Raw genomic sequence first — 24,422 nt, 5'->3', positions numbered from 1 at the left:
GCTGCAGTCCTGCTGGGCCCCTTGGATACTGCATGCCCAAACAGCCAGACACCCCCTACTGCCATCAGTGACTGCCCAGTGTCTCCACCCTGGCCTGCCGTACCCCACTGCACCCATGAACTCCTACCCAGCAATAAAGCCACCTGCCCCGCAGAGCTCCCACCGGTGTAGAATGCAGCAGGCTCTACAGTTTAATAAGCAACGCAGGTCGCCATGAGCACTCCTCCCCAGCTAGCTGTGCTCTCTGCACTGGCTCCCCACTGAATACGGAGTGCGCTCTGACACCTACCCTGAAACTCTAACATTCCTCCATTTCAGTGGCCATGCCATGCAGCTTTGAATCCCAAGCTCCAGAGATAAAGACTGTGAACCCACAGTACCACTGGGACCATTGGTCGGATATGCCCAGCTTGGGCACGTGAGCAAAAGGCCGGGAAAAAAAAAAAAACCCACTTCTGCTCTCCCCGATGGTGGTAACCAATCGCACTGGGATCTGCCCGGAGACCCCCTGCCCCACTTGCCGGATGGAGGATGGTGCCCAGGATGTTCTGATTGTGGCAGCTCTCCAGGACAATCTGCACATCTCTCTGCAGCAGCCGTGACTCGGTGAAGAACTTTGCTTCTGCTGCAAATGACTCCGGTGTTTCTGTGCCATCTGCCTCCCTCTTGAAAGTCGGGCACTGCAACACGGAGGCAAGGGCAGGTTAGGAGGGGGCGCGCTGGTAAGACCTCTAGGACGGGGCAGACTGCTTGGCAAAAGTAATTGAAGAGCAGAGACGGATGGACCACCATCGCTCCTGCTCCTACTCCCACCACGGATTGCGCAGAACAGAGCACGCCTCCACCACATTTACGATCACCAGCATCAGAGCGAGGGCACCTTGGCGCACGGACCATGAACCAGAACCATTAGTTCCCCACGCTGGGATCCTGGAGTCCACTCCACGGGAACAGCCTCAGGCCCGCGCAGTTGTTCAGTAAGTAGGGTGCCCAGATATAGCACTGAGAAACGTTGGGATGGGGGATCAGAGATCCTGTGGAAAACAGAGCCCCTAATATCGGGACAGTCCTGATAACATTGGGACATCTGGGCACCCTCTCAGTAAGTGCTGTTAACCGTGGGGGAAATGGTTGTGTAATTACATTACTCCTAGTATTCTGGGGGTCCAGACCCTGTACCAAGATACAGGCCAAGGCTCACACTAGTAATTTTGGGTGCCCAACTGGAGACCTTAAAAAGGCCAGATTCTCAACACTTGATCAGAAATCAGGGCTCTCTGTCTGCCTGGAAGCACATCCACCCTTCGAGGACTGAAATACAGATGAAGGGTGCAAAGGAAGGCAGCATGCAGGGGATGGGCACACTGCAGCTCCATTTCTTGCTCTACTTCATATCTTTTTATTGTTCAGATTAACCAAAAACTTAACTCAGGCCGGGAGGGGGGGCACACGGGGGGGGGGGGGGAGGAGACAAGAGAAAGAGAGGCACTTGGAAATGAAGTGGGGGAGAAGCAGTGATGGCTGAGTAAGGGAGGGGAAGGAGCAAGGAGAAGGGGAAGTCCAATGGGCAGATGGAAGTGAGGCGGGCGGCTATGGGGCAGGATGCTGGGCTCTAACAGGCAATGGCAATGAGCAAGTCAGAGGGGAAACCAGGCAGAGTGCAAACGAGAAGGCTGCTGCTTCCCGTGGAGGGGGAGCAGAGGGCAGTGACCCAAGGGCACATCCAGAGCCGCCGGCCAGGAAGGCTGCTGCCCCCTGCACCCTTGGCTACAGCTGCTGTTGGCTGTTTTGGGGGAGGAGCCCAGAGGACCATATGAGGTTCCAACATTCTGCTTCCCCTGTTCAGCTTCAGAGGGATACGAGGTCACTTCCTTTCCCGAAGACTTGAGGAGTGCTGCTGGACACTTAAAGAGCTGCCACATTGCATCCCAAAGGTGAGTGAAGCAACCCCAGCACACGTATGATACCACACAAGGCAACTATAACTCATTGGCTAAGTTGGGCAAGAAAAATACCACCCATGACAGAGCAGAACGCCAGCACAGAGGTCCAGGTCAGCCGGGTTCCACTCTATTGTGGCAGAGAGCTCCCTAGCATGGGGAGAAAGAGAGGTCACACTTACCTGTAAGTGGGTCCCTATGTATATTCCACACATGGGATATGCATGCGCACTGCACACCTGAGTACAGAATTTTTTTTGCAGGGTCCACTGGCCCACACATGCCACAGCTCTCCTCATGCTCCCAAGCCAGGGTACGAAAGACAGCACGGGCCAATGCCTCTGCAGTTCCTTCTCTTACTGAATCCAGATAAGCTGAGGCAGAGATGAGGGAGGGCAGGCAGTGGAATACAGATAGGGGCCACACCTCAAAGAGCAGTACAGGTAAGTAACCTCCACTGCTTCGCATGCTAGTCCCTATCTGTATTCCACACATGGGAGAACAAGCGGCAGTGCTCAGACAGGTGGGTGCGAGGACATGGAAGTGATAGCTGACCATTGTACTACTGTCCCCACAGCCACATCCAAAGCACAGTGTCTCGTGAAAGCATCTAAGGAGCTCGGAGTCACTGCCATACAAATCTCTAGTAGACATACATCTCAGAGATGTAGCAGGTGCTGCTTGCACTCTAGTGGAATAAGCCCTCACCCCCTCCACAGGAGGGATGTGGGCTAAGTAATAAAGGATAATACAACCAGAGATCCATTTTGAAAGTCTCTGACACCTTGAGATCTCTGCCCTGGAAACAGTTTAGGTGTCTTTGTAGATGAAAGGCCAGTACCCTTTGGACATCCAGAGAATGAAGCTGACTCTCCACCTGAGGCAAATGGTTTAGGAAAAAATATCAGTAAGTGGATGGTTTGACTCAGGTGAAACTCAAAGTATGTTAGGAATGAACCTTGAGCGGGAGCACAGCTAGACCTTTCCTTTATGGAAGGAATACATGGTGGGTCACTTTGAGCACCCCCCGCTGGCTGGCTCTTCTGCCTGATGTTATGGCAACGAGAAAGGCCACTTTCGTAGACAGATGGGCCACAGAACATGTTGGCTTCAGGTTCAAAGGGAGCTCTGGAGACAAAAGAAACTGAGGTCCCACGGAAACACAAACTTCACCAGTGGTGGAAGGATCTGCGAAGTCCCTTCAGAAATCAATGGATAACCAGATGATCATCACTCACTTGGTCACAAGTAGGATGATGAAAAGCACTGACTGCTGCTTTAAGTGGCTATTCCAGGACAGCAGATCTGACCAGATTCCAGAGCTAGCTGGCATTGCTGAGCCCAAGATGAGAAAACTCCATTTTACTCAACAACTCCTAGCAGAGCCTTGGCACTACTCTGGAACATGAGCTCTCATTTATATAGAAGATTTGTTATATTGTTCAATGCAATTTGGACATCGGGATTGGGTAAGTGGAAGGAAGGCATTGCCGGCTTGACCGACAGACCTGAATTCTAGTAAATGGATATGCACTCTGGACTCCTGAGGGCTCAGAGGCCTGGTGCCATATGACCTCCCATATGAGCACTCCAGCCTTAGAGGGAGGCATCTGACTATAGTTGCACCTCAGGAGCCTGTGTGGGAAAAGGGATCCCCACACAAACCTCGCCAACTTTGTTCACCAGGTGAGAGTCTAAAACCTTGGACAGAATCAATCACCTTGTTAATGTTGCCCCTCTGGGGAGTGCCTGGGAAAGAAGCCAGGCCTGCAAACAAACAAAGATGGAGCTTGGCAAATGGCATCATGTGTGTAAGTGAGGCCACGTGGCCGAGGGGGGAAAAGGCAAGTCCTGACTCAGGTCCAGGGTAGTCGGATGGTCTCAGTCTCAGAGCACCCATGGCAAGCCGTAGAACCTCTCAAGAGGTAGAGAAGCTCTTGCTGTGGATGAGTTCAACAGCACCCCTATAAGGTTTATGGACCTTGTGGGGGTCAATGTGGATTTCTCGCTGTTGATGCAAACACCCAGGAAAGGCGATTGATGGAGCAAGAATCTGGTTGCCTGCTGGGCTTCTTCGTAGGATCTGTTCATCAGAATCCAATCATCGAGGTAGGGTAAGACTGAATTCCTTTCTCCCCACCTGTGCCTGGTACCAGACTCCTAAGCATCTTCCGACTCAGAAGAGGCTGGATCCCGGATCACCATCAGAACCAACAGTACCCATGGCTGCATAACGAGACTGGCAGGTGGGAAGGGAGAACATATCTGCATCCAAGAATAGCTGCCTCCTCTGGAGCAACAATGCGCCAGAATAGAAACAGTCCGAATAAGAGGACTGAATGAGGACAGAGGAGAGCAAAAAAGCATCCTCCAGGGAGATGCAGGTCTCAGACCATCCTGGGGTGCAGGGAGTGTCCATTGATCAAGCTGTTGGATCCAGAGTTTCCTTGGTCACAGTGGAAGTTGGATCCATCAAGGGCCATGTAGTTGTAGGTACCACATTGGCTCTAGATGTAGAAGTGGACACCGGAGGGGGTTTGAACTTAACCATCAGAATCTATAGTGAAACCTGCAGATCCATACACTTGCGTGCCACTTGCTCTTATCAAGATGACTTACTCAGCCCTAAGTCTGTGGTCATTGATATGACTGGCAGCAGCTGGCACTCGGCACCTCTGGCTTTGGGGCCACAAGCCATTAAAACATTGTGAACGCTCAAGAGGCCCAGCTTCAGTGTTTTCAAATTCTGGTGGCCGAAGTTTGGCACCTCAATTGCCTGATTTGCAGCGGTGCTGAACACCTGCAGCCAGGGGCACCTCCAGAAACTTTTCCCATGTTATGCACTGTCAGTCATAGATTCCTGTGGGGCCATCCCCATGACAGCCACTGGCCCCGGGCCTCGCCTGCTGAGTCTATGCCAAACTCAACCCCTGCCTTCCAACCTGGCCTGTCCAGGTGCAGCGTCACGCCTCCATACCTGGGAGGGGACAGGGGCTGCTTGAAGCAGGGTGAGGCCAGGCAGTACTGGGGAGGAAGGGGGGTGGGGGGGGCAAACCCTGGCCCAGGTCCTGGCCCCATGGCAGCAGCAAGGAGCCACAGCACTGGCTGCCCCACTTCCCATGCAGGTTTGGGCCTGTCAGCACTCCATGGTGAGAGAGGGCCATTGGTGCCAAACCTGAGTGGTGCTGCGACTCCCTGTGCACCAAGTCACAATGCCACTCACGCAATTTTGGCCCCACGTCCCCTCCATCGTGACAGAGGGCGGTTGGGGTCAAACCCGAGTGGGCAGTGGGACAGCCAACACTGCTGCTCCTTGCCATTGCGACAAAACATGCGGACAGCTGCATACGCCACGGCCTGCAGCTCACACTGGGAACTGTGGGGCTCCAGACCACACAGGCACCTGAATGTCTCCCCATGCCTCCATGGTTCTGTAACATGCTCCTCACCAGGATGTTCAAATGGACTAATGGCATGTAGGTGGAGAACACTGGGGCCCCAAGACTAAGCCATCCATGCACATCATGGCTAATAGCAATGGTAACAGCTGCGAGTCCCTTTTGCCTGCCTAGCACTCAGTTCAGTAAAGCAGGCCCTGGCAGCACGCACAAATAAATGAGAATGGGCGGGTTTCTCTGGGAAAGGCATTTGCATGGCCGGCATTGTGTAAGGGAATTCCGGCCCGGGCAGAAAGTGATATGCTGGCACCTCCTCAACTTTGCAGAACTGTTGACAGTCGCAGAAGAGGGAAAAACCTGGAATGCTCTGGCTTTTGGGAAGTATAGGACAGTTCCTGAATGGAGTACTGGCACCACCACCCTTAGGATCTTCCATGACCACGAGGGTCAGAATCTTCGGATTTGTGTGTGATCTGAAAAAGGCTACCCGCCCCCCAGATCAGCGACTGCTAAGCACCAGGCTGGGAGACTGAGTTCAGTGCTGGGTCTGAAGGGACTGTCTTTGCCCACTGAATTAGCACCACACTGGGAGTTTTATCCAAAAACCTGACACAGCAGATCCGGCTTAACCTGTGACAAGGCAAGATCATTGCCCTAAGGCTGCACTGGCTGCAGAATGCTTTCAAACCAGATTTCCCCATGGACTTGTCCCCCCTAAGCTACTAAAGGACATGGACTTTAAGCCTTTGACTCTTAAGTACCTAAGGCCTCCTTTAACTCCCACCTTCTGCAGGAGACATGGAGACGAGCAGCCACTGTCTCCTTGTAAAGTCTGAAGGAGGGGTGTGGACACAGGTGCCTGACAGTTACCAAAGAGGCAGTCCTGAGACAGGGAACTCAATGGACACTGTCCCAGGGAATAAGACCAACTTAAAAGCCGTGAAGATCCGGTTCAGGAGGTTTAATGGGGGTTACTGGTGAAAGCCCAGACTCTCCTCATTGAAAGCAGCAATGCACATTAGAGTAGGCACACCCAAATGGGCACTGCAGCTCAGAACAGGGGCTCAGCACAGAGCAGTGGAGGATACCGGCAGGCCTGCCACAAGCCTGAAGGCCCAGCTGCAGCACAGGTCTGGTTGCAAACCTGGAGAGACAGTTCAAAAAAAAAAGGAAACAAGAGCCAAGCCTCACCTTGATCCCAGAGAGCATGACAGTGACCAGGTAGTAATCTGGGAGGAGCAGGGCTCTGACCACGCTGCCATCCCGGACGTGTTCTATGATGGCTGCAGAACACGAACAAGTGAGGGTCAGCTCTCAGGAAGGAGACAACAGCACCATCCTCACACTCCTCCCCCCACAGAATTCAATCAAACCCAGCCATGAGAAGAAACCCACACACAAGCAGCACACACTGCAATCCCCAGCCCTGGCCACGAAAGGGCAATTCACATGGAATATGCACCCAGCAGCCTACGCTGGGGAGGACTGCAAACCGGCTATGCCCCAAGGCCAGTCAGAGCTCAAAGAACAGTGCCAATGTAAGCGCCGGCAGGAGGTGAATGTCCCAGAGCTATGCGCTCGCTGGTAACCCAACATGCTGCTTCCCTGCAGCGCGTGCTTACCATTGACTGGCTTCTGGTGCATGGAGTCCACAAAGTGGCGCGGGTTTTCAATCGTGTATTTGAGATCCCGGACTGTGTGAGAGCCTGTTCCTTCACTCCACATTCCCTTTTTCGCAACCTTCGCCTGATCTTCCAGCTCAGCCAGCCTGTTCTGCTCAGGACTAGGAGAAAACACAGCTCTACTGTAAGAGCATTCAAGGGTCAGGGCAGAGGTGTGGGGGCTGAGCGTAGCAGGCGGTTGGATGCTGGGGCATTGCTATCTTGCATGTTTTACCAAGAAGGTTTGCTCCAGGGAGCGCATATTTGACTTGACATTTCACTTCTGAATGCTCTAACAATCCAACCTCCACTCAGGGCGAACAGATCCAGGGGAAAGCCAGACCTTGCCTGGCTAATCGCAGCATGCACCACACACTAGAGACTAGAGGAATCTTTTCTAGCATCTCACAGCTGAGGAAGTTAGTGTTTTACAAGTAGAGCACTGAGGCCATCTCGATAAGAGGATTAGCTGAATGAAAACCCAAGAATGGCAAGGCAGATGGGAGCCCTGTTTTCATATCATGCAATCTATCCCCCAGTACAGTGGGAAAGACCCAAAACTTTGCTACAGCTTCCCCCAGCAGAGCTGTACCCAGGCAGAATGGTGGGTTCAAACTGTCTGCACAGACACAACCTACACCGCACAGCATCTGAGTCAGAAATAAATTCCTCCCTTTGTGGGACACAGCCAAAGATTAAGTGACTGGCCTAAGGTCCCTCAGCAAGTGAATGGCTGAGCCAGCAATCCAGTCCAGGAGCCCAGACTCCCTGCGTTAATGATTGGACTGCCACAGACTGGGGAACACTTGGACTGCAGAGGGAGTTGGTTTCACCAGCCTGGCTCCAGTAATTGCAGGCTTGTCTTCTGAAGCTTAGTAGAAGTGAACACCACAGTCAACTTCCAACTAGGCTAGGAAGAGCCAGCATCCAACTCTGGATGCTAGAGCTAACCAGAGTACCAAGCCATTGCTGTACACGCCAATACAGCATGATACAGACCTAGCTGCAATGGAAGCAAGCATCTGAAGTGCGTACTGGAAGCGCTCCCATAAGGCACAAGCCAGGAAGAGCAGTGACAGATCTCAGGTTCACTCATCCCCTTGAATAGTTACCATAATTAACAGGAGCCAATGGATATCAGCACTGCAAATTGCACCACATTGTACTTCCACATCTCACTTCTCTCGCAAAATGGAGACAATCCGAAAGTGCATGGAAGCCTCTCAGCAGAGAATTCATGAGCAGCTTCAGCTCTATTTAACACGAATGGAGGCGAAAGGAACCTTACCATGTCTGAACACAGGGATACCTGGCCTGTTAGCCACAGCTGTTCTGGATTCATTAGCCAATTTATTAAGGCAATCATCTCATAACAAGAGCAGCTGTCAGCCCAGAGCACTGCCACTCCACTAACATGCTTGACGCACTTCCAGCAAGACACTCAAAGAAACTCTCATACACCAGTGCAGCACCACATGGCTCTTCCTTCTGCCTGGGCACGGGACGCCAGCAGGACTGGACTGCTGGCACTGTGCAAGCTGAAAGCCAGCCTCAGGAGTGGGAGGCCTGTTTCCCACAGCTTGGCAGTAAAGCCATGTACTGCTCCCACCACGAAGAGGGCCAAAGGGTCCCTTTCCTGCATCAGGAAACCAGCCTATTTCATAGCCTGAAATAGGCTATCGGACCCAGACACCCACTGCAAGCACTTCCACACACACTTAACTTTCATCACATGAGTGCTCCTCCTGAAGGAATTGTTCATGTGCGTGAAGTGAGTTACCTCCTTGTGTTTGCAGGATCAGGGCCTTCCCTGTCAGTATGTTCTTTGCCTCTACCAGTGTTGTGTAATTAAATGAGGGACCCAGCCATAGTGGCATTTAAAAAAAAACCCTTCATTTTGTTTAGTATAAATTTTAAGGTTGCAATAGCATAAACTTTCAAAATAGTTTTCCAAGCCCTCCCCCAACATTAAAAAACAAAAAGTCAGTGATTTAAATTCCTTGAACCTGGTAAAGGACTGATCCTGCATTGGATGGGGAGAGATGATGGCCTAAGGTGCTCCTTTATACTATATCTGCTTTCCCGACCCCTGAAACTACCTTGGGGTCCAAACAGGAGCCAGCTATGAGGGAAGGGCTGTGGGTTCCAACTTCTCATGCAGAGTGCGATGTAGTCCATGTCTGGATCAGGTGGGAAGTGCTCATGGCACGTGCCATTACCAAGCTCTCCCAGCCTCTCCCTTTGGCTCTAAGACATGCCACGTCACCCCTCATCTAGGCCTGATGAAATAGGAAAGACGACTCAAGGCAGCATGTGATGTCTGTTGGCTTGAGTTGAACGCCCTGCCTTCCTGTTAGTGAAGGGGCAAGCAGCACACTGTTCTCCACAGTCCGTGGCAAGAAGTTGCCTAAGGCACAGAGGTTAAAAGAGTCTGTAAAAGCGGGTTTTTTTAAAATGCCACTTCTGGCTGGGTCCCTTCTTTAATTACGCAAACACTGGTAGCGGCAAAGAACATATTGACAGGTAAGGCCCTGATCCCGCAAACACAAGGAGGTAACTCACTTCACGCACATGAACCCTTCAGGAGGAGTAAGCATGTGATGAAAGTTAAGCATGTGTGGAAGTGCTTGCAGCATCAGGGACTAAACTGTATTAAAAATGTTTAGTAGCAAAACCTTTGTCACTTCACTAGTAAACTGTTTCAGAGTTAAAAGTTTGGCCTTCAATATACTGAATTATTGACATTTTTATTCACAGGCTAAAATGTTTAAAAATACCCTACAGTCTGGCTCCTAAGCCTATATTTAAGCACCCAAGTGTGTGACTTCAGAGCACAAGTCCCATTGACTGAAAATTGCAATTCCTAATATAGGAGTACAGCCTGGTTGAGGCATTTCAGCTCTCAATTGCATCCGATGAAGTGAGCTGTAGCTCACGAAAGCTTATGCTCAAATAAATTGGTTAGTCTCTAAGGTGCCACAAGTCCTCCTTTTCTTTTTGCTAATACAGACTAACACGGCTGCTACTCTGAAAGCTCTCAATTGGTGGCTCAGAGGGTGGTGATAGTGGGCAAATAGCCTGTGCTTTATTTCCAAACTATGTTTGCATTCCTCTCTGAGCAAGGGTATCAGTGAGGCTCTGGACTGGTCTTTCTCCACACAGATGAGCATTTTAAGTGTGACACTCTAGCAGAATAAGTCTGCATAGAATCAGAATATAAGGCTGCAACTGCACTGCTTGTGGTGGGGAGACTAAGCCACCAAGAGCTCCCCTGTCAGCCTAACTACTGCCTCCGCAAAAGGCATAGCTCTGCTGTTGGGAGAAGCTCTCCCGCCGACATAGCGCAGTCTGCACTGGTGCTTAGCTAAGGGTAATTTACAAAGCTAAGGGGGGTGGATTATTCACACCCCAGAACGACGAAGTTATTCCCGAGTAACCTGTAGCGTAGACAAGGTCTCAGTGAGGAATTCAAACATTCACTTTAGCAATGTAAGATTAGCAGTATTAGGGGTATGTCTATAGCGCACCCAGGGCTGCGTGACTGACTGCAGCTCACATAGCCACACCCACACTCGCTCCACTGGCTGGCTTGCTAAAAACAATGGGGAGGACATGGTGGCACAGGCTGGCAATGCCAGTAGGTATCCAGGGGGCTTGTGCAGCTCACACTGAAGCCTGGGCGTCCTGTCCTCACTAGCTAGATTAAAGTAGTGCAGGTACGTCTACATGAGCGGCAATCGCACACCCGGCTGCAGTGTAGATATAGCCTATAGCACGGTAAGTAAAGAATTGCAACTTGGGAACCATTCGGATTTAAATAAAAGTTGGTTTGTTAGTAGTTTCTGGTTTGTATCCACCAGCCATTCTTCACTGGGATTGACCCTTACGGTCATTAAGGATCTCATAGCATGACCAAGAGGTGTATTAATCCTGGTGTCCTGGCCTTTCATTTCCCCTGCATTTTAACTGCACAGTATTTCACTTTGTGCTCTGAACAGCTATGCTGCTGCGTTCAGTTAAATAATTGCCTTATTCTTCCCAAAGCTTGGCAACAGAAAATTGCACTGTTGCAACGTGTGTTGGTCCCGAGAGTCCAGCCTAACTCTCCTGTTTAAGGTGCACACACCATGCCATGTCCACAGGCTGCATAGCGGGATTGCCCTGGGAGAACTCAGGGCTCTGCTGGAGCTGCATCACTAGAATTTCATGCCAAAGCAGGAATTACATTGGTGCAGTGACCCAGGATGGGATGCAGAAGGGCAGAGCCTTGCTTAGTGAAAGTAATCACGGTGGTGATTCTTCCCCACTGGAAGATGTATGTGAGGGAGCGGATGCATTTTCAGGCCTGACGGGCGTTTCGCACGTGTTCTAGCATAGAAAAGACTTCAGAAGGGGCTGTGTTTCAGTAGTGGGTGATGTGAGTTGTGCCTGTAGCTTGGGAAGCCATTTGCAGCCTTTCAGGAAACAAGGCATTATCTAAATACAAGTCTATATTTGTGTGTGTGTGTATATACACATACATACATACACACACATATATATATACATATACACATACACACACATATACATATATATATACACACACATACGCCGAGACTCCAACCAGAGACTGCTGAATTGGAATTAATTTGCAAACTGGATACAATTAACTTAGGCTTGAATAGAGACTGGGAGTGGACGGGTCATTACACAAAGTAAAACTATTTCCCCATGTTTATTTCCCCCACCCCCACTGTTCCTCAGACGTTCTTGTCAACTGCTGGAAATGGCCCACCTTGAGTATCACTACAAAAGGTTTTCTTCCCTCCCACCCCGGCTCTCCTGCTGGTATTAGCTCATCTTAAGTGATCACTCTCCTTACAGTGTGTATGGTAACACCCATTGTTTCATGTTCTCTGTATATATAAATCTGTAGTTTCCACTGAATGCTGTAGCTCACGAAAGCTTATGCTCAAATAAATGTTTTAGTCTCTAAGGTGCCACAAGTCCTCCTTTTCTTTTTGCAAATACAGACTAACACGGCTGCTACTCTGAAATCTATATTTGACCAGTAGTTCTGGATGAGTCGGGCAATGAGGTCTGCACCACAGAGCTCAATGGATCCTGAGTGACAGCCCAGTCTAGTGGACCAAGCAGAAACTGGGCATCAGGCATTGCAGATGTGCCATGCTCATGGCACCACTGCCTTGCTGGCTGACGCTGGGGGAGTCATTAACTACTGCAGATAGGGAAACAATGGGGATTATACCTCCCTTCCCAGTAGGGCGATTGCAAAGCACTACTGTACACACCTCAAGTACTATCACTAGAAGAAAGCTTTTAGTGCCTTGGTTCCTGAAAGAGGCAACCAAGAGCAAGAAGAGCTTAATTCAGGGCCCCCATCTCTCCCGGGAAATGCCTGGCACTGCAGAATTTTCTTTATTGGCAAGACTGGAGCTAAAACAGCCACATCCAGACCCTTAGCAATGTGGGCAATGTTTACTCAACATACCTGCTTACAGACTGTACTATGAAAAGCTTCAGTGGAAGACACCCAAGCATACTAGTAACGGCCTTGAGGAAACGATGCAGGCATGCTTCCAACCCGAAAAAGGATAAAATAGCATCCAACAGCTATATATAGAACAGCTCCATAGACAATTCACACCCCATGTAATACAATAACCCACGCCTAGGGATGCACTGGGGAGATCCTGGGATATCCTGTAGTTAAAATCCTGGGTCTCCCAAGAGATGGCCAGTGGAAGAGCTACTCATGAAAACTTTGGGGATATCACTTCCAAACATGGGACAGGGAAACCAGAAAGTTAACATGTCAACTCCAAGGCTCTAACACAAGTGTACATCCTGGCAGACAGCAAGGGCTGCATGCATGTGGGCTGAGTGAGTGTTGCATCTGTGGGGTACAGAGATGGGAAAATCTGTGTTAATTGCAGTGTTATCTTCCATTGCATCAGCATGTTCTGACAGAGCAAGCCCAGGACAGCCTCAAAGAGGTTGTTTTGCAGCTAGAGATGTGTCTCAGGTTTTCAGTAGCTCTTGAGTATAGGAGAAGCCGGGGGGAGGGGAGGGGGGGTGTTTTACCCTCCCTCTGCCATGACCTCAAAGGAGGGGGAAGCTGCTATTTTGGAATGCCTGTTCCCAGCAAGCCAACCGGTTTAGTAGCAAAATGTTTCATAGCTAAATCTTTGTCACTTCACAAATAAACTGCTTCAGAGTTAAAAGTTTGGCCTTCCAATACATTAAGTTATTGACATTTTTAATCACAGGCTAAAATGTTCAAAAATACCCTAAAGTCTGGCTCCTAAGCCTATACTTAGGCACCCAAGGGTGTGACTTCGGAGCACAAGTCCCACTGACTTGCAGCTGGGAAGTTGCTAGCATAGCCTGAGATAAAACACCCGACACCATACTACATAAAGCCTAGAACTCAACCAACAGCTGGTCCCAGAACAGCAGTGAGGAAGTAATTCATCAACAGCTTTGTCTTGTCATCAACGCAAAGCTGTTTGGGAAAGTCAAGTGCCACAAAACATCTGAACCCCAGGACAAGTTTAGAGGAGAGCAGGAAATATACGTACTTATTGGCTCGGATTCCTTCCCTGCGAGAGGCCAGGCCTTCTGCCACGAGAGACTCGGCAATGTTCTCCCCAGTCGTGTCTGGTAAGAGGGGAAGAAATGAAATCAGATTCACTGAGAGCAAAATTCCGAGTGCTGTCACTGCATAGCATCTCTTTGGACGAGAGACAGTTATACAGGAGGCTCTTTATAGACAAAAAGTCTTGTGACCGAAATATCAATCAAGACAACTACTGGAAGCAACAAACAAGGAGGCAAAGGGAGGGCAAGGTTAAAGATACTTCGATGGAAAGTTAGGCTTGTTATGTGCACACCTTGGCACCTCCATTGTCCATCTACACCAGTAGCTCTCAACCCACAGCCCATGGGCTGCTTGCGGCCCAATCAGCACACAATCGCACCTCATGTGACATCCTCAGGGCCATACAGGTAGTATATACATTGTGTGGCTGCAGCCCACATAAAACAGAGAGCTGCATATGCAGCCCCCGATGGTAAACAGGTTGAGAACCACTGGTCTACACGTTAGTGGATTAGATGTTTACAAGGCACGATGTTAACAGAACAGCCATAATGCTTCACTAATTTCAGAAGGAATTCACAGGCAAACTTGCTGGCATGGTGGCCACTAAGCAAGCATGGAACCTATAATGTTTTCTATTCAAATCCAGCCCCAGCTCAGTGAAGACTGGAAGGCATTACCAGCGACAGGCATCCGCATCTGGCAATTTTGGCTGAGAAGCCAAGGATTGAATGGGACAGTAAACTAAACGATATTAGCAAGGCGGGGGAACAGTAGAGTGAACTTTGCCTTGTGCCATCTAGGCTCTAGAGGGGCTTCTGTCCCCACAGCTAGCATTCACAACTTTCACCATCACAAACCACTGCCCCCACATGGAATATAGATCACTGCACCCACAAAAAGCATGAAAAGCACTTTAGCACAAGTGAACTCTGCTCACAACTGACAGTTAATTCCCCAGCTAACCACTTTCACCCAGTCATTTTGGAGTTTGATTCGCATTTCCTCCAAACTACCACCTTGACAATCCCTCCACACCCTCGGAGAGGTGAAGGAGGGGTTGGCCAGAAAACAGGGTTCTAGCAGCTGCCACGTGGCCACTTCAGGCAGATTTCCTGGAAGTGCTGAAGTGATTCAGGAGCCCCAGTCTCACAGATCAGCAATACCACTGAGTGTCACTTTGCCCCAGGGAACACCTAGATCAAAAGTGCCAGTCTGGTGGCACCATGATACAATAGGCACTGGTTGTCAAGGAGGAGTTTGGTGTCAGCAAAGCACAAGGATAAAAATGTATGGGGCATGCCACTCTGATGACAACTAAGGCAAGGGAAGAGGGAAAGAATAAGGGAGAAAATCTGACATAAGATCTGCGTATCAGTCTGGGAAAAAATATTCATACGTGACCAGGTCATCCTCTGCAGCAGAAGCCATTGCATAGGATATGGAGGTAATTATATGCAACAGGATCAAAGGGGCTTTTGAAATGCCACCGGAAAAAAACAGAATTCTAATCAAACGCTGTTGTCCCAGGAAAGGGTGAGATCGTCAACTGCTACGATAACACACAGCCACACAAACACTGATTCTGTGCAGAATCAGCCAACTTTATGGCTAATGTGGCAGCGATGGGTCACACCTGACCACAGCCATCAGAGGGTATGTCTGACAGGCGTCCACAGAACAGACACTGACTCAGACATGGGGTTCTCTCCAGCCTGAGAGGCTGGAACAGTTTGTTGGCAAGGAAGGGGGCAGATTAGTAGCTGGCAGGAACTGACAACTTGGGTGATCTGAAGGGGTAAGGTTTTTGCTTTGCTCTCCCCCCAAGTTCATGGTCTACCCAGATGAGGCTGCAGCAGCCTCTGGCTCTACGTACATTCGGAATGAATCCATGTCAGATTTCCTCAGACATTTCTAGAACTGTAACAATCCTTTTGCACTTCATAATGGGGGAAAACTCTCCTGTTAGCCATCCAAAAGAAGAAATAAGTGATGCTACATCCTCAAAAGAGAACCAGAAGGGGAGGACAAATCCAGCTTGGTTCTAAGGTCGCAGCTGGGGTGTTCCAAATTCATAAGGTGTGCGCTTCTCCCACTCTGCTCAGCCCAAAGCTAAGAACAAGTTACAAAGGTTACAGGCTTCTGACCACTAATAGAGAGCTAGAATCCAGCTGGAGGAAGGCACCTGCCTGGTGCGGCTGTTGTGGCATTGTTAATTGTATTGACATCTTGACAAACTTCATCAGGAAATGTTTTATGCTTCGTCTATTCATCTAAATCCTGTCCTGTCACACAGTTTAACAATAAGGGAGACACCTACACAGGAAGCCTGTCATAAAAATCTTTTATGTGGCAGAGAACAAGGAGGAAGAACACTGAAACAGAGCACTTAAACCGATAGCAGTGTCACTTCAGAACAAAATCCTTTCAAGATTTATTTCCAGCAGACTATGCACTTTGCTTCTGCCTTCTGATGATAAATACACGAACGCTCCAGGATTCCCAACAGAAGAATGGATTTGGTACAGAAGCCAGGGAGTTGCAGAGACAATGGTCCTCTCCCAAGGAGTCAGTCATAGCATCAGCTTTTCAAAAGGATTATGGGTGCAGATTATCCCACAACTGGCTACTGAGGGGGTTCTCACACCTCCCTCTGAAGCATTTGGTGCTGGCCACTGTTGGAGACCAGGCCAGATGCACCATGGGTCTGATCCAGTCTGTCAATTCCTGTGTGATACGCTGGATAGCTCAGACACTGGCAGGGCAGCAGCTTATCTCTGTCACTGGTTCAACAGCAACCAATAGCAGTTACTGTTGGCAGGCTGGTGACAGGTTACATACAGCTGCAGCCCCTTATTGGAAGGCCTGGGAGAGACCAAAGAGTGAATGGTCCTTTGGTTTGTAAGAGGGGGAGGAGTTGAGCATGCTGGCAAGGCAGGCACTCCTTATACCCACTTCTGGCTTTGTACCTGCCATGGACTGGACTCAATTTCCAGGTCTCTCCTGAGCAGAAACTCAAGTTGGATCATACTGGTGTTAGCGAGTTAGACAGGACTGACAGATGGGAGTTCAGGAAAGAGCAACAGAGTGGAGATCGGACATGGGCAGCTGAGAGACCACTTGGTTACACCGCTACGGAGGAAAGCCCTGAAAACACTGGGAACAGGTGACTACGAAGGGATTACCACAGCCAAATAGAAATAAGTAGGGGCAGCAGGAGGACATTAAGGAAGTCTACTTGAGCAGAGCACTGGTGAAGACTCCCGACCACGAGATGCAGGAGGCTGTGCACTCAGCCTTTATGGAAGGGGTGGAAGCCACAATGCTTGGGACTTGTAAGAACCTACGGTTCTTATCTGGCCCCCGTGTCTCAGTCTTTAATGCACTTATCCTCCTATGCCCTTATACGGTAGAACAGGAGGGGGAAACGAGGCCCAGAGACAGAGACTCACCCAAGGCCATATGCAGTCTGTACCAGAGCACAGAACTGGCCAAGGTCTGCCAAGTGCCAGGCTAGTGCCCTAAGCACTGATACCCATCCTTCCCTCCTAAGGGCAGCAGCAGCCAGACTGGATCAGATGAGCAGTCCATCTAGTGCCATGTCCTGTCTCCAACTGCAAGCTGCTCCAGAGGCTGGGGCAATAGCAATAATGGGACAACCTGACTCCAGGGAAAATTTCCTGCAAGTGCCCATTAGAGGTTGGCTCATGCCCTGAAGCATAAAACACACAGGTTTAGCAGGGAACAATCCCTTGCATGCAGCGAGATGGAAAAGACTGAAGACTCACTAGTGACCCAGACACTCCGAAGGCTGATGAAAGTTATGCTCCTGTTAGTCTACAGCTAGGTTAGGACAGCACTGTATGACTGGGTAGCATTATCCTTTTCCTCTTTGGACAGTGACCCAGCAGCTAACTGCACATTGGCTTGGGTTCAGCCTTCTCCCCTGGACACTTCAGATCCTTGTGCACTGGACTGACAGCTGAGGAGCAGGAACTACCTAATCCAGCATGCTGAGGGAGGGGGAAGCAAAATGCATTTGCCCTATTTAGGCAACAAGAAGCCAGTCCTATTCAGCTTCTTCAGCCACCTCCCTGCGTGAAGCAGAACTCCTGTCTCCGCAGACACAGGCGCTGCCTCTATGGGTGCTCTGGGGCTGGAACACCCACAGGGAAAAGTAGGTGGTCAGAACCCACCAGCCACAGCTGTTCAGTGGCACCACTGCCAATCAGGGGCATCACCAAACAGCTGATTGGTGACTCAGGGAGGGGCTCTGGGGAAGCGGGAAGGGGCGAAGTAGGGGCAGAAAGAGGCAGAGCAAGTGTGGGGCATTGGGGGAAGGGGGAAGCACCCCTGGGGAAAACCAAAAGTCACACCACTGCCCACAGAGACCCAACAAGCAGTAAAGGCAAAGGGAATAAGCAAAACAGACAATAGTGAACAAAGAATGGAGAGAACAGGAGAAATGAAGGGAAATGTAGCATGGAGAGGAAGGCAACCAGGGCTGTCCTCCTGTCAGTCCCCCTCATTTTTACTACCGACGTGCACCTGGAGTTCAGGGAAGAGGAAAGCGATAGTACCATGGGCATAACAGTGTGTTTCATTCCAGAGCATCCTCTAGGAGCTCTCTGAAGGTCTCCCATTCAAATGCTGACCTGGCCAACTATTACTTAGAGTCTGCAAGGTCTTTAACCCCACTGCACCATTTTGGAATAAGCCTTACTCAGATTCCAAGGCCAGAAAGGACCATTGTGATCATTTAGTCTGACCTCCTCTATAACACAGGCCAGAGACCTTCCCCTAAACAAGCCCTAGAGCAGAGCTTTCAGCAAAACTTCTAGGCTGGATTTAAGAATTGCCAGCACAACCCTTGGTAAATTGTTCCAGTGGTTAATTACCCTCACTGTTAAATGTATGCCTCATTTTCATCATGCATGTATATGCGTTCCAAAGGGGTGCTTACACAGGAACCGGGCTAAAAAATTAGAAGCCTCTGAGTAATTGTATAAAGTCTTCATGCCCCCAGACTCCCTACCATTTTCAAAGAATAAATCAAGCTGTGCCCAACTTGTGCACTGCTTTTAACTGTGACCTGATGATAATCAACTCTGTGTCAATGAAAAGCAAAATGACTTCCTATGCGTGTCTGACTTTTGTTGGACACTCATTCTTGGCTTCTCTCCACGTCTTGTCAGTCTGTGGTGTCTCTGTTGGTTTGTGTCTGTTCCCTCTCCACCCAACACCTTATAGCCTCTTTCCTCACATGCTTCTCTCTACCCAAGCTTTGCTCGAATTTCCTCCCCCCAGCTTAGTCTTAGCGAGGGTAAACCACCATTGGAGCCATTTACCAAGGGTTGTGGTGGATTCTCCATCACTAGCCATTTTTAAAAACAAGGGTGTATGTTTTCCTAAAAGCTCTGCTCTAGGAATTATTGTGATGTTCTACGGCTTGTGTTACACAGGAGGTCAGATTAGACGATCAGAGTGGTCCCTACTGGCCTGGTAATCTTTGAAAGCACCCAAAGGCCCCCAGAAATCAGAATCAGGGCCCCATTATGCTGGGAGCTGTGTGTGTATGACCGCCTTTTCCCCCACTCTTTCAAAAACTCCTGGAGTGGGGAAGAACACAGATTTGGGTTTCTGACCCAGTCCATAGCAAAGGACAACGATGTACAAACTAAATTCTCGGCGATCAGCAGAACAGAAACAAGAGCATGGACTGATGAATGCTCAGGGCATAAAATGTTTTCTAGTCGAGCTCAACTTCAGACCACACAACTTGCCTTCCTCTTCCTTGAGCCCCAGCCCCTCCTCACTGGAACTAGGCCTGCGAATATTTATGGCAGCTGGGCCACTTTTACAGCTCAGATCCTTTTCCCTTGCTCCGTAGGTAGCTTTGCTCCTTTCTGCATGCTGGAACGACCCTAACAGACTCCGTCTAAGCATGCTGTTCCAGCTCATTGCAAGCTGCTCAGTGACGCTTTGTATGAAGGAAGCTGTAAGTTACAGAACATTCAAAAGCTAAACTAAAGCAAAGGCCTAAAAAGGGCAACGGGCGCATTCAAAAGGGCTACTCCCGTTTTATAAGTGCCAGATCACCCACTTCTGAGTCGCTGTTCTCAAGCAGCACCATGGGCAACGAACATCAATTCTCACTGTACTGACCAACACACAACAGTCCAAGGATGCTAACTAACGAAAAGGGAGCTAGGAGAACTCCTTTCCGTTGCCTGTCTCCGGCTGACTAAAGCCACAAGATTTATAATGGCTATAAGGGCTGCAAAAGGAAATCTAAGGGAATTCAATTAGCACCATGACCTGAAGCAGCCTGGAGCCCAAACACATTCAACAATGACAGTCTGCAGCTCCAGCAAAGCAAACTACACTATAGGAACCCAGCATCCAATTCCAGTGGGTACCCAGAGGTCCAGTAAGAACCCACACCTGAATTTCCCTAGAATTAGTGACAATGCCATAAATGGCAGCCTGAGGCCTGCACTATGGAAGATGCCACAATAGGAAGAAGGGCAATGTACAGCTGGGTGTCAGGTTCACACGGACTTGCAGCATCTTCAGACTGAGGGGCAGCACGTCACCTCACCCACCTGCACGGCAGACTTTGCCCTGTGCGTGTCTGGCAGCTCCCTAGACACTACTCACCTTTCCCAAGGTACACCATGCCATACTCCCGGCCTTGCGGGGTCTTGTACTCCACAGTGAAGCACACCTCCTTCCCAATGAGCTTCTTTCGCAGGAACTCACGAGCTGGAAATCCCCAAGGCTGGGGGAAAACAGAAAACTTAGTCACTGGAGGTCAAAGTGGGCACCATCACACCCTAAGGGTTCCCTGGACACAGTGCAGAGAGATCTCATAGGGAGGCAGTGTTGCCTAGTAAACAGAGCACTGGATTGGGACTCAGGAGATATGGGTCCTAGTCTCACCAATACTGGCCTACTGGGTAACCCTGGGCAAGTTACTCAGTTTCCCCATCTGTAAAATGGGGTCAATGATACTGACCTCCTTCATACTGGGACCTGCTGATGAAAAGAGCTGCGAAGGAGCTAGGTGTTCTCTTGGCCAGACAGCGTTTCGCTGCTTCTGCAGGAGACCCCCATGAGGCCACCTGCAGTTCAGTGGTTTGGAAGCCAAAGATACCTGGAGGCATCCAGAGGAAAGTAGATGTGTCCAGCACTGACAGGTCAGGAGCAGCCCCAGTTAGAAGACAACATTTAAACTATTGCTGTCCTCTTGATCTGCTCCAAAGTGGTCAGGATCACAACCACTCCACAGGAAACAATGAATACTGTCCAGATCGTTTTCCCTGCTGAGACTGAGACCATGCCTTAGGGCCTCGGGCTGGCAACAGCTCCTCCCTACTCTCTCACTTGCATAAATTCAGCCAGAGGAAACTACAGATTGAAGATCCTCACAGTAAGAATACAGCTGTGAAATCGCCTCCCCAAGGCACAGGTGGAAACCCCAACACTAGACAATTAAAGCTGAACCAAACAGCACTGGGAAACATACTAAGGAGCAATCCTGGCCTGGGGATGGGGGTTTAAATGAGCTAATGGCTATTTCCGGTCTAATGTGCTATGGTAGTTTGTATGCCCATACTGCCTCATCAGGGGGATCTGAGCTCTTCCCCCTCCCTCCTAGTCCTATGCTCCAGCCCACACTCCAACCCCAGAAAGGCTGCAAGGGCACAAACTCAGCATCACATCACCACTGCAGGATCAGGCGGGCAGAGAAAATGGGCTGGGGAGAACACTGTGCTAGCCACCAACAATTAGCTGAACTGACAGGCATGATTTTATAAAGCAGAAGACATTTATACATCTACACAAGATGTTCAGGAGACAATCTCCCCAGGGAGAGTCTCATTGCAAGGAGACCTGCAGTTTAAGGGAGCTCTATACTGCACCTAACACAGGGAGGGTGGGTATCCCAGGTTTGGTTTAGTTCTAACTCCACCACCTCTATCCAAAAGAGGACATGGGGCAAGTTCATTACCACTCAGTGAGCAATCAGCATATGCCGCATGCTGCCACCAGGAGCTTTTCTTGCAGCCACAGCCTCCTGGGCTGTTACTGGGGTGGAGTGGGGGGGCCAAAGCAGCAGCCCCTTCCTGTTGCTCCTGGATTCACCGCCTTGGTGCTGCTTGCTGGGGCCGCCAGCAGTGGTTGAGCCCTGCTCCCCCCGCGGAGATACTTGAGGCACACCACTGGAGGACCTGGCAGCAGGTGAGTTTCCCACCCAGGGGCGATGGCGTTCAGGCTTTGGGCCTGGCGTGGCAGGACAGCAGGGCGGCAGGCTCTGGCCACAGGGCTTCAGACTCCAACCCTCCACTGCCTCCCCAGTCCCCCCATCTAGGGCTTAATTTGTCCCCAGGCTTGTTGACACTGAGTAAGTCTGCTGTGAAGAGTGATACTTGTATGTTTGTTAATATCACTTTTCACAACAGACTAACTAGCTAGCAATAAATAAATTACAATGATTTGCCTGGGTCTATATGCACATTTGTTTTTCCTACAGCTAATTAAGTATTTTAGAAAAAAGTGTGAGCGCGCCACCAGCAAGAGTTGGTGGCCGCACTCTGAAGCCACCAAAAAATTTGTTCCGAGAACCTCTCCATTAATGGAAGCAAACAGCTACTCATCCTAAAACTCTGATCTGTCACATGACCCCAAAAGCAAGTCCCTGAACCTTTGTTCTGTTCCCTGCAAATCAACAACACGAAGTGCTTAGATCGGGACCGTACACATGCTGATATCCAACTGCTGCAAATACTCAGCATTTCAGACCAGAAGGGACCATCATGATCCTCCAGTCTGATCTCTTGCACTACACAGACCAGAGAATCCACACAGGGATTCCTCTAGTGTAAGGAATGTCTCCCCTACTATTTCAACAGGATGTGACCAGAAGTCCATCTTCAGAGCAGCTCACATATCAGGACCAGAAAGAGGAGAAGTCAGAAGTGAGACGTCTCTTCAAACTGGTTTAGGATAGCCCTTTGTTCGTTATATACATTGGCTCGCAGTGCCTACGAAAACATGGCCTGCTTAAGTGAATGTTGCCCTGAAGGTGTCTTAACCACTAAGATGTTCTAGGCTAATTTTTCAGTATTATCCCCAGCCTCACCTCCTCATTTGCTTTGAAATGGGACATGTGGATACTCTGCCAAAATATTGTTCCCCAAGATGGTGCATCACAGGGGATCACAGGGAACACAAAGTCCTTGATTTTTAGAGCTGGGCAGGAAACTTTTCCTTTTCAATAAATTTGAAAAAAATTCCCAACCCACATCAGGACAATGTCAAAATCTAGACTCTTTGCAAGCCAAACATCCAAAAGAAATTCTGATCAGGTCAACTGTAATATTTCATTTTGATTAAAGCTTAATTTTGAATCTTCAAAAGTTTTTCAAAATTTTCTTATCCATTGAAATTAACCCTTTCCCACAAAGCGTTTTAGTTTGAATGAATCAGCGTTTTCCGACAATATCCATTTACTCAAATTCTCAAACAGCTCTATTTATTCTTCAAACAAGCACTAAGAGGTAAAGCAACTTGCTCAGGTTAACAGTTGATCAGCATCTGAACTGGGAACAGAACCCAGTAACTACACTGAAAACACTGCACCCCACTCTGGACTGAAAAGTTCTAATTTCACCCTAGCTTCCACCCGTTACTGATGTGCCATCTGCAAAGCACATAGCCGCCGATACCCAGCCTCAGACAAGAACACCATGTTCTGGAGGATAGGTGGGGAATTCCTTTCCCCCACTCTTCCAGCAGTGGAAGATCAGAGCTGTGCCAACTTCAGGCACTGACACCAATGGCCTGCAATTAATATGCAGGCCTGAAAGTGAGTGGTTAACTGCCCATATAGAGTACCCTGCTAATTCACCCGCAGCAAGATCCTCCAGTAGATATCCATTGTCTAAACTCCTTACCAAACACTGGACAGGATGTACCAGGCTACTGTATCCTAACAGTATCAGTTCAGACACTGAAGGAAACCCATAGCTGAGTAATTGGAGCCAAAACACTACATAAAACCTCGAGTTACAGAACCCTCAATCTCAGGACAGAATGTAATGCAATATACAGCCCTGGATAATACACCCCGACCTGGCCCTGTCTCTATGCTCCCTCACTCGGCACTGAAAAAAAATGCCCTGCACTCAAACATGGCCAGTCTGAGTGCCTACAGCCAGAACAAGGGGTTGGGAGGAGGGTGTGCTGCATTAATACCTGCCCTTTGGAGCAGGTAGCAATAAGCCTGGTTTTGAGGAACTTTTAAATCCTCTATATTTAGCCCTCGAGCAAAGCAGTGAGTCAAAGGCAGCTCAGAGTCTCCTGGGTTGAGTTAGCATCCTGCAGCCTGTAGCTTGTGTCGTGCTAAAGTGAAGCAGGGGACCCTATGGTAATGAGACATCAGCCTTGCAGCTGAAATTTGCTTCTCTCACAGCACAGCCATGGGTAAGTTCTATAAACATTTTGTGCTGGTGATCCTGGTGGGCAAAAGGCGGCGCCTGGAGTCCCATTTATCCCCCAGTGGGGAGCTGCAGAGCCAGCATCTATTCCCATGCCCACCTCCCATCCCATGGATGCATTTCCCTCCTCCAGTCTCCGCCTCCTTGGAAAAAAACAAGGCTGTACATTAGCATGGAAGATTTACCTGGGGCACTGGAGGGGAAGCTCACTGCTACACTACACGATTACTCAAATACAGAATCTGTTCATTTTAAACCAGTAAATTTGGAGAATGATGCCTGCCTGCCTAGCTAAAGAGGGATCTGAGCTGTGAGTA

General features: G+C 49.4%; 1 protein-coding gene across 2 annotated transcripts in view; it reads right to left on the bottom strand.

The window, feature by feature from the left end:
* Window positions 1-24,422, bottom strand: part of SND1 (staphylococcal nuclease and tudor domain containing 1) — a 480,324-nt gene that overhangs the window by 431,637 nt on the left and 24,265 nt on the right. For both annotated transcript variants that reach the window (XM_037889493.2, XM_037889494.2), the window contains exons 3-7: window positions 20,264-20,384; window positions 13,584-13,662; window positions 6,961-7,121; window positions 6,530-6,621; window positions 522-680 (exon numbers count right to left, since the gene is read on the bottom strand). In XM_037889493.2, coding sequence (XP_037745421.1) covers window positions 522-680; window positions 6,530-6,621; window positions 6,961-7,121; window positions 13,584-13,662; window positions 20,264-20,384 — 612 coding nt within the window. The remainder of the gene's footprint in view (window positions 1-521; window positions 681-6,529; window positions 6,622-6,960; window positions 7,122-13,583; window positions 13,663-20,263; window positions 20,385-24,422) is intronic.

This window comes from Chelonia mydas, chromosome 1 (genome assembly GCF_015237465.2).
Source record: "Chelonia mydas isolate rCheMyd1 chromosome 1, rCheMyd1.pri.v2, whole genome shotgun sequence".
NCBI lineage: Eukaryota > Metazoa > Chordata > Testudines > Cheloniidae > Chelonia > Chelonia mydas.
The sequence above is the reverse complement of the archived record's forward strand: the minus strand, read 5'-3'. Positions and strand labels throughout refer to the sequence as shown.